Raw genomic sequence first — 16,029 nt, forward strand, 5'->3', positions numbered from 1 at the left:
CCTGATGCTTCAGGCAGAAGAGGTATGCGGTGGGAGGATCCCCAAGCCCCAAAGAGCAGCCCTAGAATCACAGAAAGTGCCATGGTCCTGCAGTCAGGAGAGCTGGGTTTTGCCCCAGTCCCCACTCACAAATGCCTGGGCTTCTCTCAGCTGCAGACCCCCCTCCTTCCCCCTTCCCAGGGTGGTTTGGAGAACAACACATCCGCTGGGCAAACTGTGAAGTGCTATTCCAGGTACGTAAAGGGAGGAGCTATGTAAAGGGGAGAGTCGGGCCCCTTGCCAAGGAAATGGTGCTGGCTCCAGCCCCCATCTCTGTCCCCCATCCTCTCCATGGGGCTCACACAAACTACGCCTCGGGTGTGTTGACCTGGCACATTAAGGGAGCCAGACTGAGGGCTTCCTAAGGTAGGTCTGACCACCACAGTGAGAACTGAGGCCTTCCAGGCAGGGAAAGATCATGATATGGACAGAACAGCACTGAGCAGGCAGCCATACCACCTAACTGACCTCAGAAGAGGATACTGAAGGTCACAGAAAGCAAATGGCATTTTCCCACCACAAACACCATTCGATTACTCCAGCACAGCCACCAGTGAAGTGGGCTTTGTGTGTCTTTTAAGACCTGACTCAACTACGCATGCTCCCTACGGCACTCAGCTTCCCACATGGGCTGGCACGGTCCCGTCTCAGAACAACCTTGTCAGAGAGAAATTGCTTCCCCATTTTGCAGGCAAAGATTCAGAGGACCATGGGATCACACGGTGGAGCCAAGGACACCTGCAGCCATGGCCTGGGTCCATCTCGGCCAAGGTGGGCGCTCTCTCTGCTGGCACCAGCTTTGTCCCTGACATGTCCCACCCATCGGTCACCTCTGGGGAGAGATTTTCAGTCTCTGTTCCTCCAACAAACTTGGTTTCCCCAGTGCTGAAAGAAACTTCTGGAAAGGGAAGCTTTTTCCCTTTATTTTGCATCATCGCACCCTTACAACAGACTGCAAGGCAGACAGTTGTGAGATTCACCGAACCATGTTGAACAACATTGAAAGTGGGGACCCGAAGCCTGTCTTCACGTCTAACCACGTGGCACATGGGTCCATGGGCAGGCGTTCGTCTGCCTCTGAATTTGGCTGAGTCTCTGGGACTGAGTGTCAGTGACCACCTGGGGAGCCCTCAAGCATCACTTGCAACTTATCTGCTGCAAAGATGAGGGTGATGCCTTCTTCTACCAGCAGGGTTCACATGGCAGCCTTTCAAGCTAGACATCCACACACAGTCCACTCCTGGGCAGAGGTCGGGCAGAGGGTTGGACCAGGAGAAAGGGCGACTTGCCATCACAAAATAGAAGCTTAAAATTGAGCCCACAGCCATCGGTCCCACCTGGCCCCCAGCTTGCCTGTGTGCATAGACCACGGAGCTCACTGCTGGGTCCCCAAGGCAGCCGACTGTGGACACTGGCAGGGAGGGAAGGGGTGCACCTCTCCAGCATTCTTTCACTGATGTCAAGTCAGGGAAGGGGGTCCTCCAAAACCATCCTTCCTGCTCCTTGCAGAGGGAACACCAGGACTCGTCCATTCTTAGGGCAATTCGGAGCTAGAGGAGGGACCTTGGAGTCGTCTCATTCAGCATCTGTTCCAGAGGCCAAGAAACTGAGCTGCAGGGAGGTGGAGGCCTGGCCGGGCTCCCTCCACAATCCAGGCCTACAGGAGCTCTGCCTACTCTATCTCAGCCCCCCACACCCCTCCAAGATGGGCTGTTCCTGTGCCTCCCCTACCCACCCCAGAGCTCGGCTCCAAGAAACCTGCAACGGCTTCTGTCTCTTTCCAATCTGTATTGCCAGAATAACAATTGGGCGATTGATGAAGCTGTGGCTTGGTGACATTTCCTCTACCGTCCTTACCTGTCATTTCTCTCCTGTGCAAGGATATGTCTTTATCCATCTTGCTTTCCCAACTGGATTTTTTTAACTCCTTGAAAAGAGGAGGAAGGGGCCACATTTTGCATCTCCTCACCCGCTCCTACCCCAAGTAAGTGTGGCATTTACTATCAACTAAGTACAGAGTTGATGGTTCATTGAATAATTGATTAAGAAGCCAGACATTCTAAAACTGGTCTTTGTAACACAGTAAAACAAAAAGTCTAAAAACGCTATTCTAACATTTAATCTCAACACTCAGAATCATTCCCCTGTGAGCGGATGGAAATCATGAATTCAATTCACTATATATCAAACAGATTTGTTATCAGTTCAGGGTTTTGTGACGTTCATGAGGTAAGGAAAGGCATATCCTACAAGGGTGTGTTTTGTGCAGCTGCCGGCTACCTGAGTAGTCAGTGAGCCCCCCTCCCCATTCCCTTAAAGGAGACTGGTTTCCAGGTAGAGGGGGGTGTGCATTAAGGCCTTCCTCTTCTTGCTGGAAACTCCTGAACAGGTCAACAAGTAAAGGCACCTCTCCGGGGCCTGGTGAAGGAAGACAGAGTTGAACCCAGCAGCTCTCCCACAGAAAGTGCCTTAGGAGGCCGGGAGTGGTGGCTCATGCCTGTAATCCCAGCACTTTGGGAGGCTGATGCGGATGGATCACGAGGTCAAGAAATCGAGACCATCCTGGCCAATGTAGTGAAACCCTGTCTCTACTAAAAACACAAAAATTAGCTGAGCTTGGTGGCACGTGCCTGCAGTCCCAGCTACTTGGGAGGCTGAGGCAGGAGAAGTGCTTGAACCCGGGAGACGGAGGTTGCAGTGAGCCAAGATCATACCACTGCACTCCAGCCTGGTGACAAAATGAAACTCCATCTAAAAAAAGAAAGAAAGAAAGAAAGAAAGAAAGTACCTTAGGTGGGCATCTCAGTTCTTAAGGATTAAAGACCTTTCACATCCCTAGCATGCCCTTGGAAGGAGAACGAGGGCCTGAGGCAATGAAGAAGCTTAAGAAGGACTACATGCAATAAGTTGAAGCCGGGAACATTTGAAAGGGAAATGCAAGAAGACTTGCAACACAGTCGTGTCCAGAAGAATCAGAGGCTGGACTTTCATGAGTTGGAGCACACTTATCCATTTGGTATGAACACAAGTTTGCTCAGCAAAAACATAGGGAGTGCTCTAAGAGGCTGACTGGATCCAGTGAGATGTCGGCCAACATAAAACCTCGACCACAGGCCACCACCAGAACCACGGCACTCAGGATTTGCCACGTTGCATCCATTCAGAAGATCCCAGTTAAGACCCTAAAGACCAGCCTCGCTGTCTACAAAGTTTAGGATCTTTTGTAGCACTCCAAGCACTCATTTGTCCTTTGATTCTCTTATCCCAATTAAGCCACTCAAAACTTTTGAAGTTCATGAGTCATTTGCTTCATATATCTTTAAATTAAGGACAGATTCACTTCCCTGGTAGCAAACACCCAGCAGTTAATTAAAAGGGGCTCAGCATTAAAATGGCCATCGCAGCTTTAAACCAAAGGGGAAGAGGACGTCTCTCCCTGTGACATCTGCTTCTCATTTTCTTCCACTCCAATTCTAGTGTTTAGAAAATATTTCACCATCATGAGGCTTGCTCCTAAGGTTGGCTGCCTTGCATTGATGCTTAGCTCAGCTGACCACTGGGGTGCAGAGAAAATGACACCAGCTTGTCACCTGTGCTTACAGAGGGACATACCTAAAGGACATGGAAGGCCCCCCCACCCGCTTCCACTCGGTGACAAGGACAAAGCAAACTTGGAAATCATCCTTAGAAATGCATGAGTGAATTCCAATGTAAAAATTTCCAGGCCAGACTTGGATGACATCTGAGCCATCTCATCCTTGAGCTGCTGGATGTCACGAATACGTGACTGACTGAACAGAGGCAAACCCTGAATGATGATGGGAACCTAGAGGATTTCGGGGCCCCTCCTGGGTGGCAAGTTTTCTGAGAGACAGAACATGAGCTTGGGAAAGCGGCAGATTGGCCTGAGCAGGCGCGAAAGTCTTGGGGCCAGGTGCCAGCATGCAGGGTTTAGGAAACCTACATTGAGCACTAACTGTAGACCAAGTACTCCTTCCCCAGACATTCCCACAGTGGGCATATTCAGAAACCCAAATCAGTTGGCTTGAATTCTCCACAAGTTTCCTTTACATGTTTTGAGATAAAAGCTCAGAAAATGACTTTGTTTTTCTCCCAGGAGACTCTGTGATTACAGATTCGAAAACTGATCAGCAAGAGAGCTGTCATAGAAGGCTGGGTCTGCACTGTGGGGAGCCTCCTCCCCGACCTTAAGCTAGCTTCTGACCCATCTGACAGTCACACTGTGCCAGTGCTCACATGAGGCTGGAGCTCAATGCCTTCATGAACCTGCGCCAGGTGATTTTCCATCCCAAGAGGTTCCTGGCTAGTGCCATCTATACCTCTACACAGAGCGCCAAGGTCAGGGACGTGGCTGCAGGAACTCATCAAATGACCCCTCAATAGAGCAGTAAAGGTAGTGGCAGCAAATTAGCACAATGATAACCATCATCATCATCACCACAATTATCATCATCATCATCACTATCATCAGCATCATCACTATCATCACCATCTCCATTATTATCATCTCCATCAACACCACCATCATCATCTATCGTCACCATCATCACCACCATTTCCACCATTACCATCATTACCATCACCATCATCATCATCACCATTTCCACCATTACCATCATCATCACCATCATCTTCACCACCACCATTTCCACCATTACCATCATTATCATCAACACCATCATCATCACCATTTCCACCACTACCATCATTATCATCACCATCATCACATCACCATCACCACCACCATTTCCACCATTACCATCATTACCATCACCATCATCATCATCACCACCATTTCCACCATTACCATCATCATCACCATCATCTTCACCACCTCCATTTCCACCATTACCATCATTATCATCACCATCATCATCAACACCATCATCATCACCATTTCCACCATTACCATCATTATCATCACCATCATCACATCACCATCACCACCACCATTTCCACCATTACCATCATTACCATCACCATCATCATCATCACCACCATTTCCACCATTACCATCATCATCACCATCATCTTCACCACCACCATTTCCACCATTACCATCATTATCATCACCATCATCTCCATCATTATCCTCATCATCACCATCATCATCACCATCACCATCCTTATATTAACAGCAGCAGGTACATACTGAGAACTGTTATGTGGCAGGCACTGAGTACTTGGCATGCTCTGTCTCACTGAATCTTTACAACAACATTATGAGATGGTTAACTTTATCATCCCCACTGGCACAGAGAGGACAAGCAAGTTGCCCAAATTTACACAGCGATCATGAGCTGAAGCCAGGAATTTGAAGACAGGCAGTGGGACTCTTAACCATTAACCTGAAACACAAAAAGATTTCCCAATTACTTCATAGGTAGGGTGAATCCTGACAGGGAACCCTTTAGTCATTCCAGCAGCTATCCCAAATAATGTTACTTCCTGAGAAATTTCAGAGTGCCCCAAGTCACCAGCCACGTTTCCTCTCTGCGCCCAGCTATCCCAAGTAATGTTACTTCCTGAGAAATTTCAGAGTGCCCCAAGTCACCAGCCACGTTTCCTCTCTGCTCCCAGCTATCCCAAGTAATGTCACTTCCTGAGAAATTTCAGAGTGCCCCAAGTCACCAGCCACGTTTCCTCTCTGCTCCCAGCTATCCCAAGTAATGTCACTTCCTGAGAAATTTCAGAGTGCCCTCAAGTCACCAGCCACGTTTCCTCTCTGCGCCCAGCTATCCCAAGTAATGTTACCTCCTGAGAAATTTCAGAGTGCCCCAAGTCACCAGCCACGTCTCCTCTCTGCACCCAGCAATACCTGTGCTATAGACAGACAGAAAAATATGATGTGTCCCTTCTAAATATTTCTCTGCAGAAACAAAAATAAAATTTATAAATCCCCAAATGTGATACCCAAGATCCCTTTTTGGACAGGTGAAGTTCACTTAATGGATGTTTCATCCACCTCCTAAAACTCCAATTCCAAATTCTGGGGTGCCCCACAGTGAGTGGCAAAGCTTGCTGTGTCTGAGATGATAAGACTCCCAAGTCCCTGGTAGCCTGTTCTGCCTCTGACACTGGAAACCCTGTCCTCCTCAGGCCACTCTTGCTGGGTATAAAAACAACTGATGAGTATGGAGAATTGTTTGGTGCCAGGTGCCTTATTTTATGCTCCGTGTTCATCCATGAAACTCTCACAGCAACCGTTTAGGAAAAATATTTCTAAGCCTGTTTTGCAGGTGAAGAAAAGGAAATCAGGAGAGAAGAGACTTTTTCCAGGGTCACATGGTGACATGCGACAGAGCCCAGATTCTCGCCCAGATCTTCAGCCTCGAGGCAGCTGCTAACTAACCGTAGCAATGCCTGGCCTCCCAGATTGCAGCTCTGGAATCCCCAAGACCACTCCTGCTGCCTTAGATGTCTGAGAAGTGTGAGTCGTGTTCACGTTCCACCAAATGCTGGGGGCCCAGATCTACATCTGATGACTGCCAAGCAAGGGGGTTCCAGGGAGTTCAGCCCTCTGTCCCACCACTCCTTCCATCCGGGGAAGCTTTAACCGTTGTTTTCCTCCCCCCTCCGCCATCCTCCTCTACTTGGGAGCTCCAGATAAGAAGAGTATGCAGCCTGTTCTCAGTAGCCTAAGCAAAGATCTCACCTCCTACATCACCAACCAGTACTTCCCAGTGTCTAACCTAAATTGTTCTTGCTCTGGTCTAATTCATTTACATGGTACCCGCTGGGCTACGAGGAATCCCGTTAGGGGAACCATCCCCGCATTTCCTCTCTTCCCTTTGCCTTGGCCGGGAAGCTCAGGACGGTGGCCCAGCCCTGATGAGCGCTGCTGTAAACCACCTGTTCCCTTCCCTGTGGCCCAGCGTCGCGTTCCAGAATTAAGATTTCTCTGCATTAGAAACAAACACACATATTTTCCTCTTTTTAGATTTGTTTTGCTAAACAAATTAATCTAGCACCAGATTATATTATGAAGAACCATAAATCGCTTCCAAGATAAGCATCTGTCGAGATGGATTAGCAACATCCAATGCACTGTGAATTAATTTGCTAAGCCTACAACGCTGTCCCGGGTGTTTAACTTTAGTAATAACAAGTGTAATTTGGAATAAATGGGAACTTGTTTCCTCATCCATGTCTATACAGTAAGTGACGTATACAGAGGAGGTGACAGTAAGGGAGAGGAGCACGAAATCCTATTATGAGGATGGCTGCTGAGTTTACTGAGGTGAAAACGAACATTGTAAACTGCTAGCAGGCACCTGACAGTGTAGGATGAAATGCAGACCCCGCGTGTCCGTGGATTCCCAAAAGAGGCTGCCTGGGAGGTAGCCGACGCAGGACCTCCAGAGTCTCTTCCTCCGGAGCCTCTTGCTCCAGATCCTCTCCAGGCACGGCCCCCAGCATCCGCAGGGAGCCCAGGCTGTGCTTCCATAGAAACGCTGCTCTCTAGGGAACAGGAGCTCAGAATAAAAACCGCAGGTTCTCTTGTCCAGGTGAAGGAAGAAAGTAGGTCAGCGGCTGAAGGACAAAAGCCACCCACCCCACGGAAACCTGTCCAACGACTGCCCGGTGCCTGCCTGCCCAAGATGAGGAGGAACCAGGGCCAGGATGCAGTCTAGCGAGGATGCAGAGGGCCTGGATGCCGCGCCGGCCGCCTGCAGATGAGGTCGGAAGAGCAGCTGTCTTCCCTCCCCTTGATTCTGCACAGGCCTGGAGGGAGCCTACCGAGCCCACAAGCTGGAGGTTGTGGAAAGCAAGCTGTGAGGAGGCCACAGGGCGCCCCCACCCATTTTGCACTGATGCCCTGAAATCTGCATCCGATTTTAAAGTTAGCAAATGTTGCTGCTTGTCTAGAATGTGCACACACAGATCTAGGTTGTGAACTTCTAAGCCAACCTGGCACATCGGGCTGTGCCTGTTAACAGAGGCAGAGAAAACTGGAGGGAGGTGAGGGTGTGCCCGGGGCTCTGCGCTCTCCCCCGCAGGCCTGCCGTGAAGCCTGGTGACATCAGTGCTGGCTACCAGTTCAGGGACAAGCCCTGGCTTGGGGGATTTCCAAGGGCCACTCCTTTCAAAGCAAATGGAGGACAACGTATAGGAGGAAAATAAAAAACAACAAAACTGCGCGGAAGGAGATATTCCAAAGCCAATGAACTGTGTGTGTCCACAGGCAGCTAGGATAACAGCAGCAGAAGAACCAAAGCCCTTTGTTCTGATCTCCGTCCTCCAAACGCCCTCCTGACACATCCCCAGGGAGCCGAACGCTGCCACCTGAATCACTGTCTGCGAAGCTTCTGTTAACACTGCAGGGAAGTTCTTCCTTTTAGCTGGCCTCGGCCTTTCTTGCTATTTAAGGCCATTCCTAATCCTTGACCAAAGTCAAGTTGGCAGGCACCTTGCCCCCGCCCATGGGTCCCACACCCTTGAAGACTTTTGAAGACTCCGGGGCAGGGGGATCCTTAACTGTATCACGAGACGAGCAAGCATCTTACTCAAGGGCCGGCCCCAGAGACAAAATTCTACGAATCTGGCATATGTGGCTGTGTGTGGTGGATTCCACCAGTCTGTAACAGGGGTGCAGCACCTGGTGGATTCAGCTGATAACTAACAGAAGCACAAGGGGTGCAGCGCCTACTTCTAGGTACATGCTAAAAAGGGAAACTCTCCCTTCTCACGCCCCCTTCCTCTAAGGCACAGCCTGTATTTGCCAGTCTACATGCATGTGCAAGCTCATGGACACATCACGCCTGCATCTCTCGGAGCCTCCACACGTAGCTTCACCCCAGGGACATCTAAGCATCTCTCCCGAGTCACGCCCCCAGCCCTCAACCCCAAGCAAACCCAAACCAGAAGAGAGATGGCCGTACCTGAGGCCTCCCCCAGAATCCTTGGGGGCTGGGTGACTTCCCCATTGTTGCTGGGACTGGTGGAAGGCTCTGTTGTGCTAACCCCACCTGGGATCCTTCTCCGCGGATCCAGGGACTCGGTGAACCCCTTAGTCTGCAGCATCATGGGGGTGGCCGTGGTGGTGGTGGTGGTGGCGGCCACAGTTGTCTTCCGTGTTTGTAGGATGGAGACCGTGGTGGGGCCGTAAACGCCCGGAAATGTGTTGGACTCCAGGGCCTCCTCGTCCCCTGTGGGCCCCCAGGCGATGAACTCAGTCTCTGTGGTGGGCCGGCTGCCTCTGGAGTCGAAGCTGCTGAGACCGTCCCCCTGCAGGTGCCTCTTGCCCCTCCTCAGGAGGGCCTGCTGCTCCGGGGCCCCACCGGCCACCGCGGAGGACGAGGACGAGGACGAGGAGGCGAGAGAAGGGTTGGATTTGGCAGCAGCTGGGGGCTTGGCCAGTCCTGCCCTGGGCACGAGGGTGGCCGCCTGGTCCCGGGGCCTGTGAGCCCGTCTGGCTCGGGGCATCTGCATTTGCCCGTGGATCCGCTCCACGCGGGGCGGCCGGGGACTCCACACGGGGGCCGGGACCCGCGCTGGCTGTCCACTCCTAAAACTCCACAGCCGGGGCGGCCGGGGCGGCGACCGCGGCAGGAGCCAGAACTCGGGCCCCGGGCCCAGGGCCTCGCAGGCGGGCAGGTCCACGGCGAGCTGAAACATGGCTATCAGTATCCAGGCATGGCTTCCGAGGGGGCGGCCCGGCCAGCGGATGGACATGGAGCTGTGCGGAGGGGAGGAGAGAAGAGCGGTCAGTGGAAGCCTAGCGGGGGGCACTGGGCCCCGGGGCCCTCTCTCTCCACCCCCTACTGTGACAAGGACGCTCTCTTCTTCTCGAAAGAGCTCCTCCTAACTTCAAAAGGGAAGCCGAACCCCTTCCTTCCTTCACTTCAAAGGCTGACTCACGTGCGGTTTATTCATCAGATCTGAAAAGAACAGTGCGGGCTGCAAGGGTGCGGGGAGCTGCTTCCCAGCACCGCGGGGCCGAGGCGCCTGCAAGGCACACAGCTGGCTGGGGGCCGAATCGTCCATTTCACCGGAGGGAAAACCGAGCCTCAGAAACCCCCAGCCTTCAGGTCAGTCTTGACAAGATGACCTGAAAAGACCTGAGTCCCTCCTTCCTTTGGCCCATCACACGACGAGAGGACGTAAGTGAGAGGATGGCAGAACAGGACACCGGCCTCCACCTGGGACCCCAGGGCCAGGCGCTTTCCTCTACACAGCCCAGGCCACCCCCTGCCCACTGGGGAAGCGCCTCTCCAGGTCTAGGAGGAGCAGAGGTTTCAAGCTCCCAGTGTGAGCGCAGGCGCTTCCTAGCACTTTGCAAACACCACCCGCTCCCCCTGCCCCTCACCCAGAGCCCGGCGTGCATATCATAAACAGGCATCGCTTTAAATGCTGTGCATGAGAAGGCTTCTTACTTCTGGCCTCCTCTGGATCGTACTCAGGGAAATGAGATCTGCTCTGGATAAACTGAAAGTTTATTGACGCGAAGTGTTTGTTCTGTTGACATTTCTGCTCCCCCTGTTTATCTGCAGTGCCGGTGCCCTTTGAAACCCTGTTATCCACCTCCTCAGCTCCCCGGAGGGCTGCAGAAAGGGCAAACCCTGTGAGCCTTGAGGAGGGGGGGGCTGCCTCGACACGCAGCGGGGCTGCAGGGGAGCAGTCAGGGCCGGCGGAGCCGCCCCTCCCCAGTCCACATGGAGCGGCTTTGTCACCAGGTCTGGGGTCGCCTCTGGACCAGTGGACTCTCCCGTGTCACGTGAAAACCAGGGCGCGGCAGAGAGCCACGTGGAAGGACTCAGAGGAGACAGGCCCACGCTCCCTCTTCCGCCAGCACAGATAATTGAGGACTGATTATAGGTGTCATTCAAAGTCATTTCTCGTCACCAGCCTCACATCTGAAAGTTAAAATGAATCCAAAAACCGTAATGACTGCAGCGGGTGGGGTGCGGGTGGGGGGGGTCTGAGGGTGTTCAGGTGCCAAGCACCAGCCTGATGCCGCCCAAAGCCAGGCCTGGAAAGCAAGTTGGGTAGAGTTTTTCTTTATAAGGCGGTGAGTGACATCACAAAGGAAGGAAGCTGTGTGTGTCGTTGTAATGCGTGCACAGAAGTGTGTGTGTAAGTGTGCATGACTGGGTGTGAGTGTGTGCGTGTGGGTCAAGCTGTGTGAGTGTGCCAGTGTGAGAGTGAACCAGCATACGAGAGTGTAAAGACGCATCTGGGGGTGTGTCCACGAGTGTGAGAGACTGTACGTGAGTGGCGGCCAGGGCGTCCGTATTTGGCGCGTGTGAGTGTGAGAGTATACTGTTGTGTGACTGTGTCCATGTGTGTCAGCACAGAAGTGTGTGAGTGCATCTATGCTCATACGTGTGTCAGTGTGTATGAGTGTATCTGTGTGTCCCTGAGTGTGCGAGTCTGTGTCTGAGAGTGTGTATTTGTGTGAGTGTGTGTGCAACTGTATCTATGTGTCCCTGTGTGAGTATGCGAGTGTGTCTGTGAGTGTCCGTGCGAGAGACTCTGTGTGAGTGTGTCTGCGTGGGAGGGTGCAGCTGTAGCTGTGTGTGAACCTGTCCCTGTGGGCACGCCCTCTGTTCAGTACTGAAACCCTTGTGTCCAGGGCTGACTCTCCCTGATATCTGGGGAACAGATGGCCCCCCGGTCATCAGGATGGTGCTCATTACCAAAAAGGACTAATCCCCAAACAATAAGGCTTCAGTTTTTTAATCAGAATAGAAGTGCTTTCCTGCAGAAATGAAGACCTCCTCATTATGCTCATCTTTAGCACCGTGTTTCTGCTGGTGTGCAATTTCTCTGCACTAGCAGCCAAGCTCGGGCCAGGGACCAGGACCACTGTCACCACAAGGAAGAATTTAGGTTAGGGTAAAATTCTCCCGTATACACACTAAGCTAGCTCCTCTGTGGCTGCAGGTGACCCAGCAAGGATGGGAGCTGGTTTAGAATCTCTAGTTCTCCCATGACCTGCCGAGCTGGGTGGGAGTCTAGGCCCCAGGAAGATGAGCTGCTGCTCTGAGCAGGTGCAGGGCCTCACCAGGCCCTACCAAGTCCCTTCAGGCTCCATCAGGCCTCACCAGACCCTACCAGGCCTCACCAGACACCACCAGGCCTCACCAGACCCCACCACACTCCACCAAGTTCCACCAGGTCTTACCAGACTGCACCAGACTCCAACAGGCCCCACCATACTCCACCAGGCCCCACTAGGGCTCACTAGACCCCACCAGGCCTCACCAGGCCCCACTCCACTCCACCAGGCCCCACCGGCCCCCACCAGACAGACTGAATCAAAAGCCATGACAAGCAAACCTGCCTGTCATCAGCACTTAGAGAAATATTGCCCCAGGAAATTAAAACCATAGCACCTAAGCCTGTGCCTGCCTCCCTGGCATAACTTCACACACAGGATATTTCTGTGATTTTTCACCAATCATGGCTGTAATTGGTTACTATAGAAACCCCCTCATTTCCAAGACACCCAGCTGTTATGCAGAAAAACCAACCAATTGCAACAGTGGCAGGGAGAGGTCGATTTATTTTTCCTCTGCAAGTCTGGTTTCTTCCTTTTTAAAGTGATTGATTTGTTCAAAGAGGAGAAAAAAGAGGGCAGGTGGGCAACCAGGACAGAGGCCCCAGCCCACCCCCAGCAGCCAAGAAATGTGGCGGGCAGAGGGAGAGCCCCTCCCACAGGAAGATGTGTAGGGGCCACCGCTCCTTTCTGTGCAAGGCCAAGGGCCCCAGGCTCTGTGTTGCCACCAAGTCGGCTGAGCTTCGTGTGCTGCCTGGACCTGGTCCTGAGACTCTCGGGGACCCCTCGGTGAGAGGCTGCATCACTGCAGGAGGAGGATTTGGCTCTATCTCCAAGGAATGCTGAGCAGCACAAACAAGCTCTGCCCTCATCCCTTGGGGGGCTCTGAGATGAGGCAGAGTCTGGGAACGCTCTTCTCACTGATCCTGCTCAGCCTGGGGCTGGACCCTGAGCAGCTCTCATTTCATGATGAACAGGTTCTGAGAGGGCCTCTCCCCACAAGGCATCCATGGCACCGTCAGACATGCACCAAGATGGCAGGCGACCCCACACCTCCTTGGGAGGCAGGCCCTGCGGCATGGCTGCCAACCACAGTGCCAACCGTCAGGAGGCGAGGTTGTGGGGCAGGCAGAGGTGGCACCGGCTCCCCCAAAACTCAAGCATCCACAGGCCCCTTAAGAACATACCGCCCGGCCAGGCACCATGGCTCACGCCTGTAATCCCAGCACTTTGGGAGGCTGAGGTGGGAGGATCACGAGGTCAAGGGATCAAGACCATCCTGCACAACATGATGAAACCCCATCTCTACTAAACATACAAAAATTAGCTGGGTGTGGTAGCACATGCCTGTAGTCCCAGCTGCTGGGGAGGCAGAGGCAGGAGAATTGCTTGAACCCAGGAGGCGGAGGATGCAGTGAGCCAAGATCGTGCCACCGCACTCCAGGCTGGAGATGGAGCAAGACTGCACCTCGAAAACAAAAACACAACAAAAAACATACCACCCGTGTCACACCCACAGAGAGAGCTACAAGCAGAAAGACTGAGAACATGAAGTGTTGGCGAAGACACGAGGAGACAAGAGACCTAGCATGCTGTTGGTGGGAATGAAAACCAGAATGCCTCTGAGCAAAACAGTTTGGCAATTCCTTGGAACCCTAAAGACAGCAGTGACCCTGCTGCCCCTCTCTTAGGCACAGACATCTGTCCACATGAAAACTTGCACAGGGAGGCCCAGGACCACACTCACAACTCACAATAGCCAAAGCTGACTCAGCCCACATGCCCATCAGCTGAGGAATGGATAAACGGGATCTGGCGTTACGTTACAATGGAGTATCGTTCAGCCTTTAAAAGGATGGAAGGATTACTTGATCTATGCTACGATGTGGATGCACCTTGAAAACCCTGAGAAATGAAAGAAGCAAGGCACTCAAGGCTACACGGTGCCGGGTTCCATTTCTAGGAAATGCACACAGTGACCAAATCCAGACAGACAGAAAGATGAGCAACGGCCCAAGGCTTGGGGAAGGGTTATGGGGTAGGGGGTTTTCTTTTTGGGGTGACAAAATGTTCTGGAATTGTGTGTGGGGGTAGCTGCACAACTCTATGCCTATATGAAACCCACTAAACTGTACAGTGTAATAGGTGAGTTTTGTGCCATGTAATTATATCCCAATACAAATCAAAAGGAACATGCTAGAGAATGGGGTGTGTGCAAGGGTTGGGGGAGAAATGTGGAGTGTGTGGCATGGCATCCTGAACCTGGCCCTGGTGGATGGGTGGAAGGCAGAGCGGCCCCTGGAGCTGCAGGCACGTGGGCAGGAGGAAGCCATGCAGACTGAGTTCATCCACCCAGTCCTCACTGGGACACCCTGAACGTGAGACAGGGTCCCTGCCTGAGCACCTGAGGACCACATCCACACCCTTTGAGAACAGGCGAGGGCACCTCCCTCTCAGCAGCCTCCAGCCTATGATTTTCAAAGAAAGAACAAACTCCTTAGCCACCCCCACCCAGCTGCTTCCAAATGGGGAACTACCGCTTCTAGTTTGTGGCTTTCTTGCTTCTCTTCCTTTTAAATTTTTATTGAAATCGTTTTTCCCCAAGAACAGTTTAATAAGACTTGGTGAATTGAGATTCAATTCAGTACCTTCTGTATATTTTCTTCACAGAAGAAAATCACTGTCAATTAAGGGGACAAGGACATCTCCTCCACTTAAAGTTGCACCTTTCCCCGAGCCAGGAGTGCGCAGGGTGAGCCTCCCGGGAGCAGCTGGTGTCTGCCTTGTGGGAGCACCGGCGCAGACAGAAGCAGGCCAGGCCCTGGAATTGTTCCACCAGGGAACAGCCCAGAGTCTTCAGGGTGGGACAGGACCTGGGAGCTGTGCCCATGACCAGTCCACCCCAGTCCTTCCATGAAGACACCCACTTCCTGTGACTCCTCCAAGTCCTGTCGTTCACTGGCTCTGTGGCCTGGGAGAAGGATGCTGCATTTGATGGAGAAGTTAGCTTGGCATGGGCTTGTCGCTTCCCGCTCTGCAAGCCTCATTTTTTCTGTCATTCACACCAGTGAGTTGGGGCAGGTGGGCTCTGAGGTCTCCTCCTCCCTGTTGAAGAAGACCCGTGCTTCTACGGTCAATAATTCACAGGGCACCATTAGAAACGATCTCCAGGAAGCGGAAGGAATAGATACAGACATAATTGTTGTATGACACAGCGGTCCCGTTGGCTTTTTGTGAGTTCCTGCTCTTTCGTGGAAGGCCCCACCCCAGAAGTGGACCTCCTTTCCCTGAGGGCCCAGGGTCTACCCCTCGGTCCCCAGTGACCCGTGACCAGATGCTTCTTGACTCCCACCTTACTTCTATTGGTTTGCTTCAAAAAAGCTTTTCATTTTAAAATCGTTTAAGATATTCCAAAAAATTCCAAAAGAGCCCAGAGTGGTGCTGGGAACTCATCTCCAGTTACCCCTGAAGGGACACCTCAGATCACGATGCCACAGCATCAAGGTGCGTAACCAGGAACTACACACGTGGCTTGGACTTCTCCAGTTTTCACTTAGCGTCCTTTTTCAGTCCCAGGAACCCACCCAGAATCCCACGTGGCATCAAGTGGTCGCATCTCCTTGGGCTCCTCTTGGCTGTGATGGTTTCTCAGGCTCTCTCTGTGGCTGATGACCTTGACGGGTCTACGGAGGACTGGTCAGGGATTGCATACGATGCTCCTCTTCATTGGCTGATTGGTCTGAAGCGTGTCCTGTGATGAGACCGGCCCTCTGTGTTTTGGGGGATGCCCACAGAGGGGAAGTATCCTCCTCACACAGGCTACCCAGGGCACCTGCTCTCAACAAGACCCCTCCCTGCTGAAGCTGACCTTGAATAGTATTTGCCGGGACGTCTGCCTGGTGCTGTCACTGGGAAGGCAGTCCTGCTCCTTTCCGGAATCTTTGGAAGATTCCGGAATAAGCACCATA

The 16,029-nt window shown here is 52.5% G+C and overlaps 1 protein-coding gene across 1 annotated transcript in view; it reads right to left on the reverse strand.

The window, feature by feature from the left end:
- Positions 1-16,029, reverse strand: part of AJAP1 (adherens junctions associated protein 1) — a 130,026-nt gene that overhangs the window by 62,836 nt on the left and 51,161 nt on the right. The window contains exon 2 of the mRNA XM_015139524.3: positions 8,943-9,739. Within this exon, the coding sequence (XP_014995010.1) occupies positions 8,943-9,739 (797 nt within the window). The remainder of the gene's footprint in view (positions 1-8,942; positions 9,740-16,029) is intronic.

This window comes from Macaca mulatta, chromosome 1, assembly GCF_049350105.2.
Source record: "Macaca mulatta isolate MMU2019108-1 chromosome 1, T2T-MMU8v2.0, whole genome shotgun sequence".
Lineage (NCBI taxonomy): Eukaryota > Metazoa > Chordata > Mammalia > Primates > Cercopithecidae > Macaca > Macaca mulatta.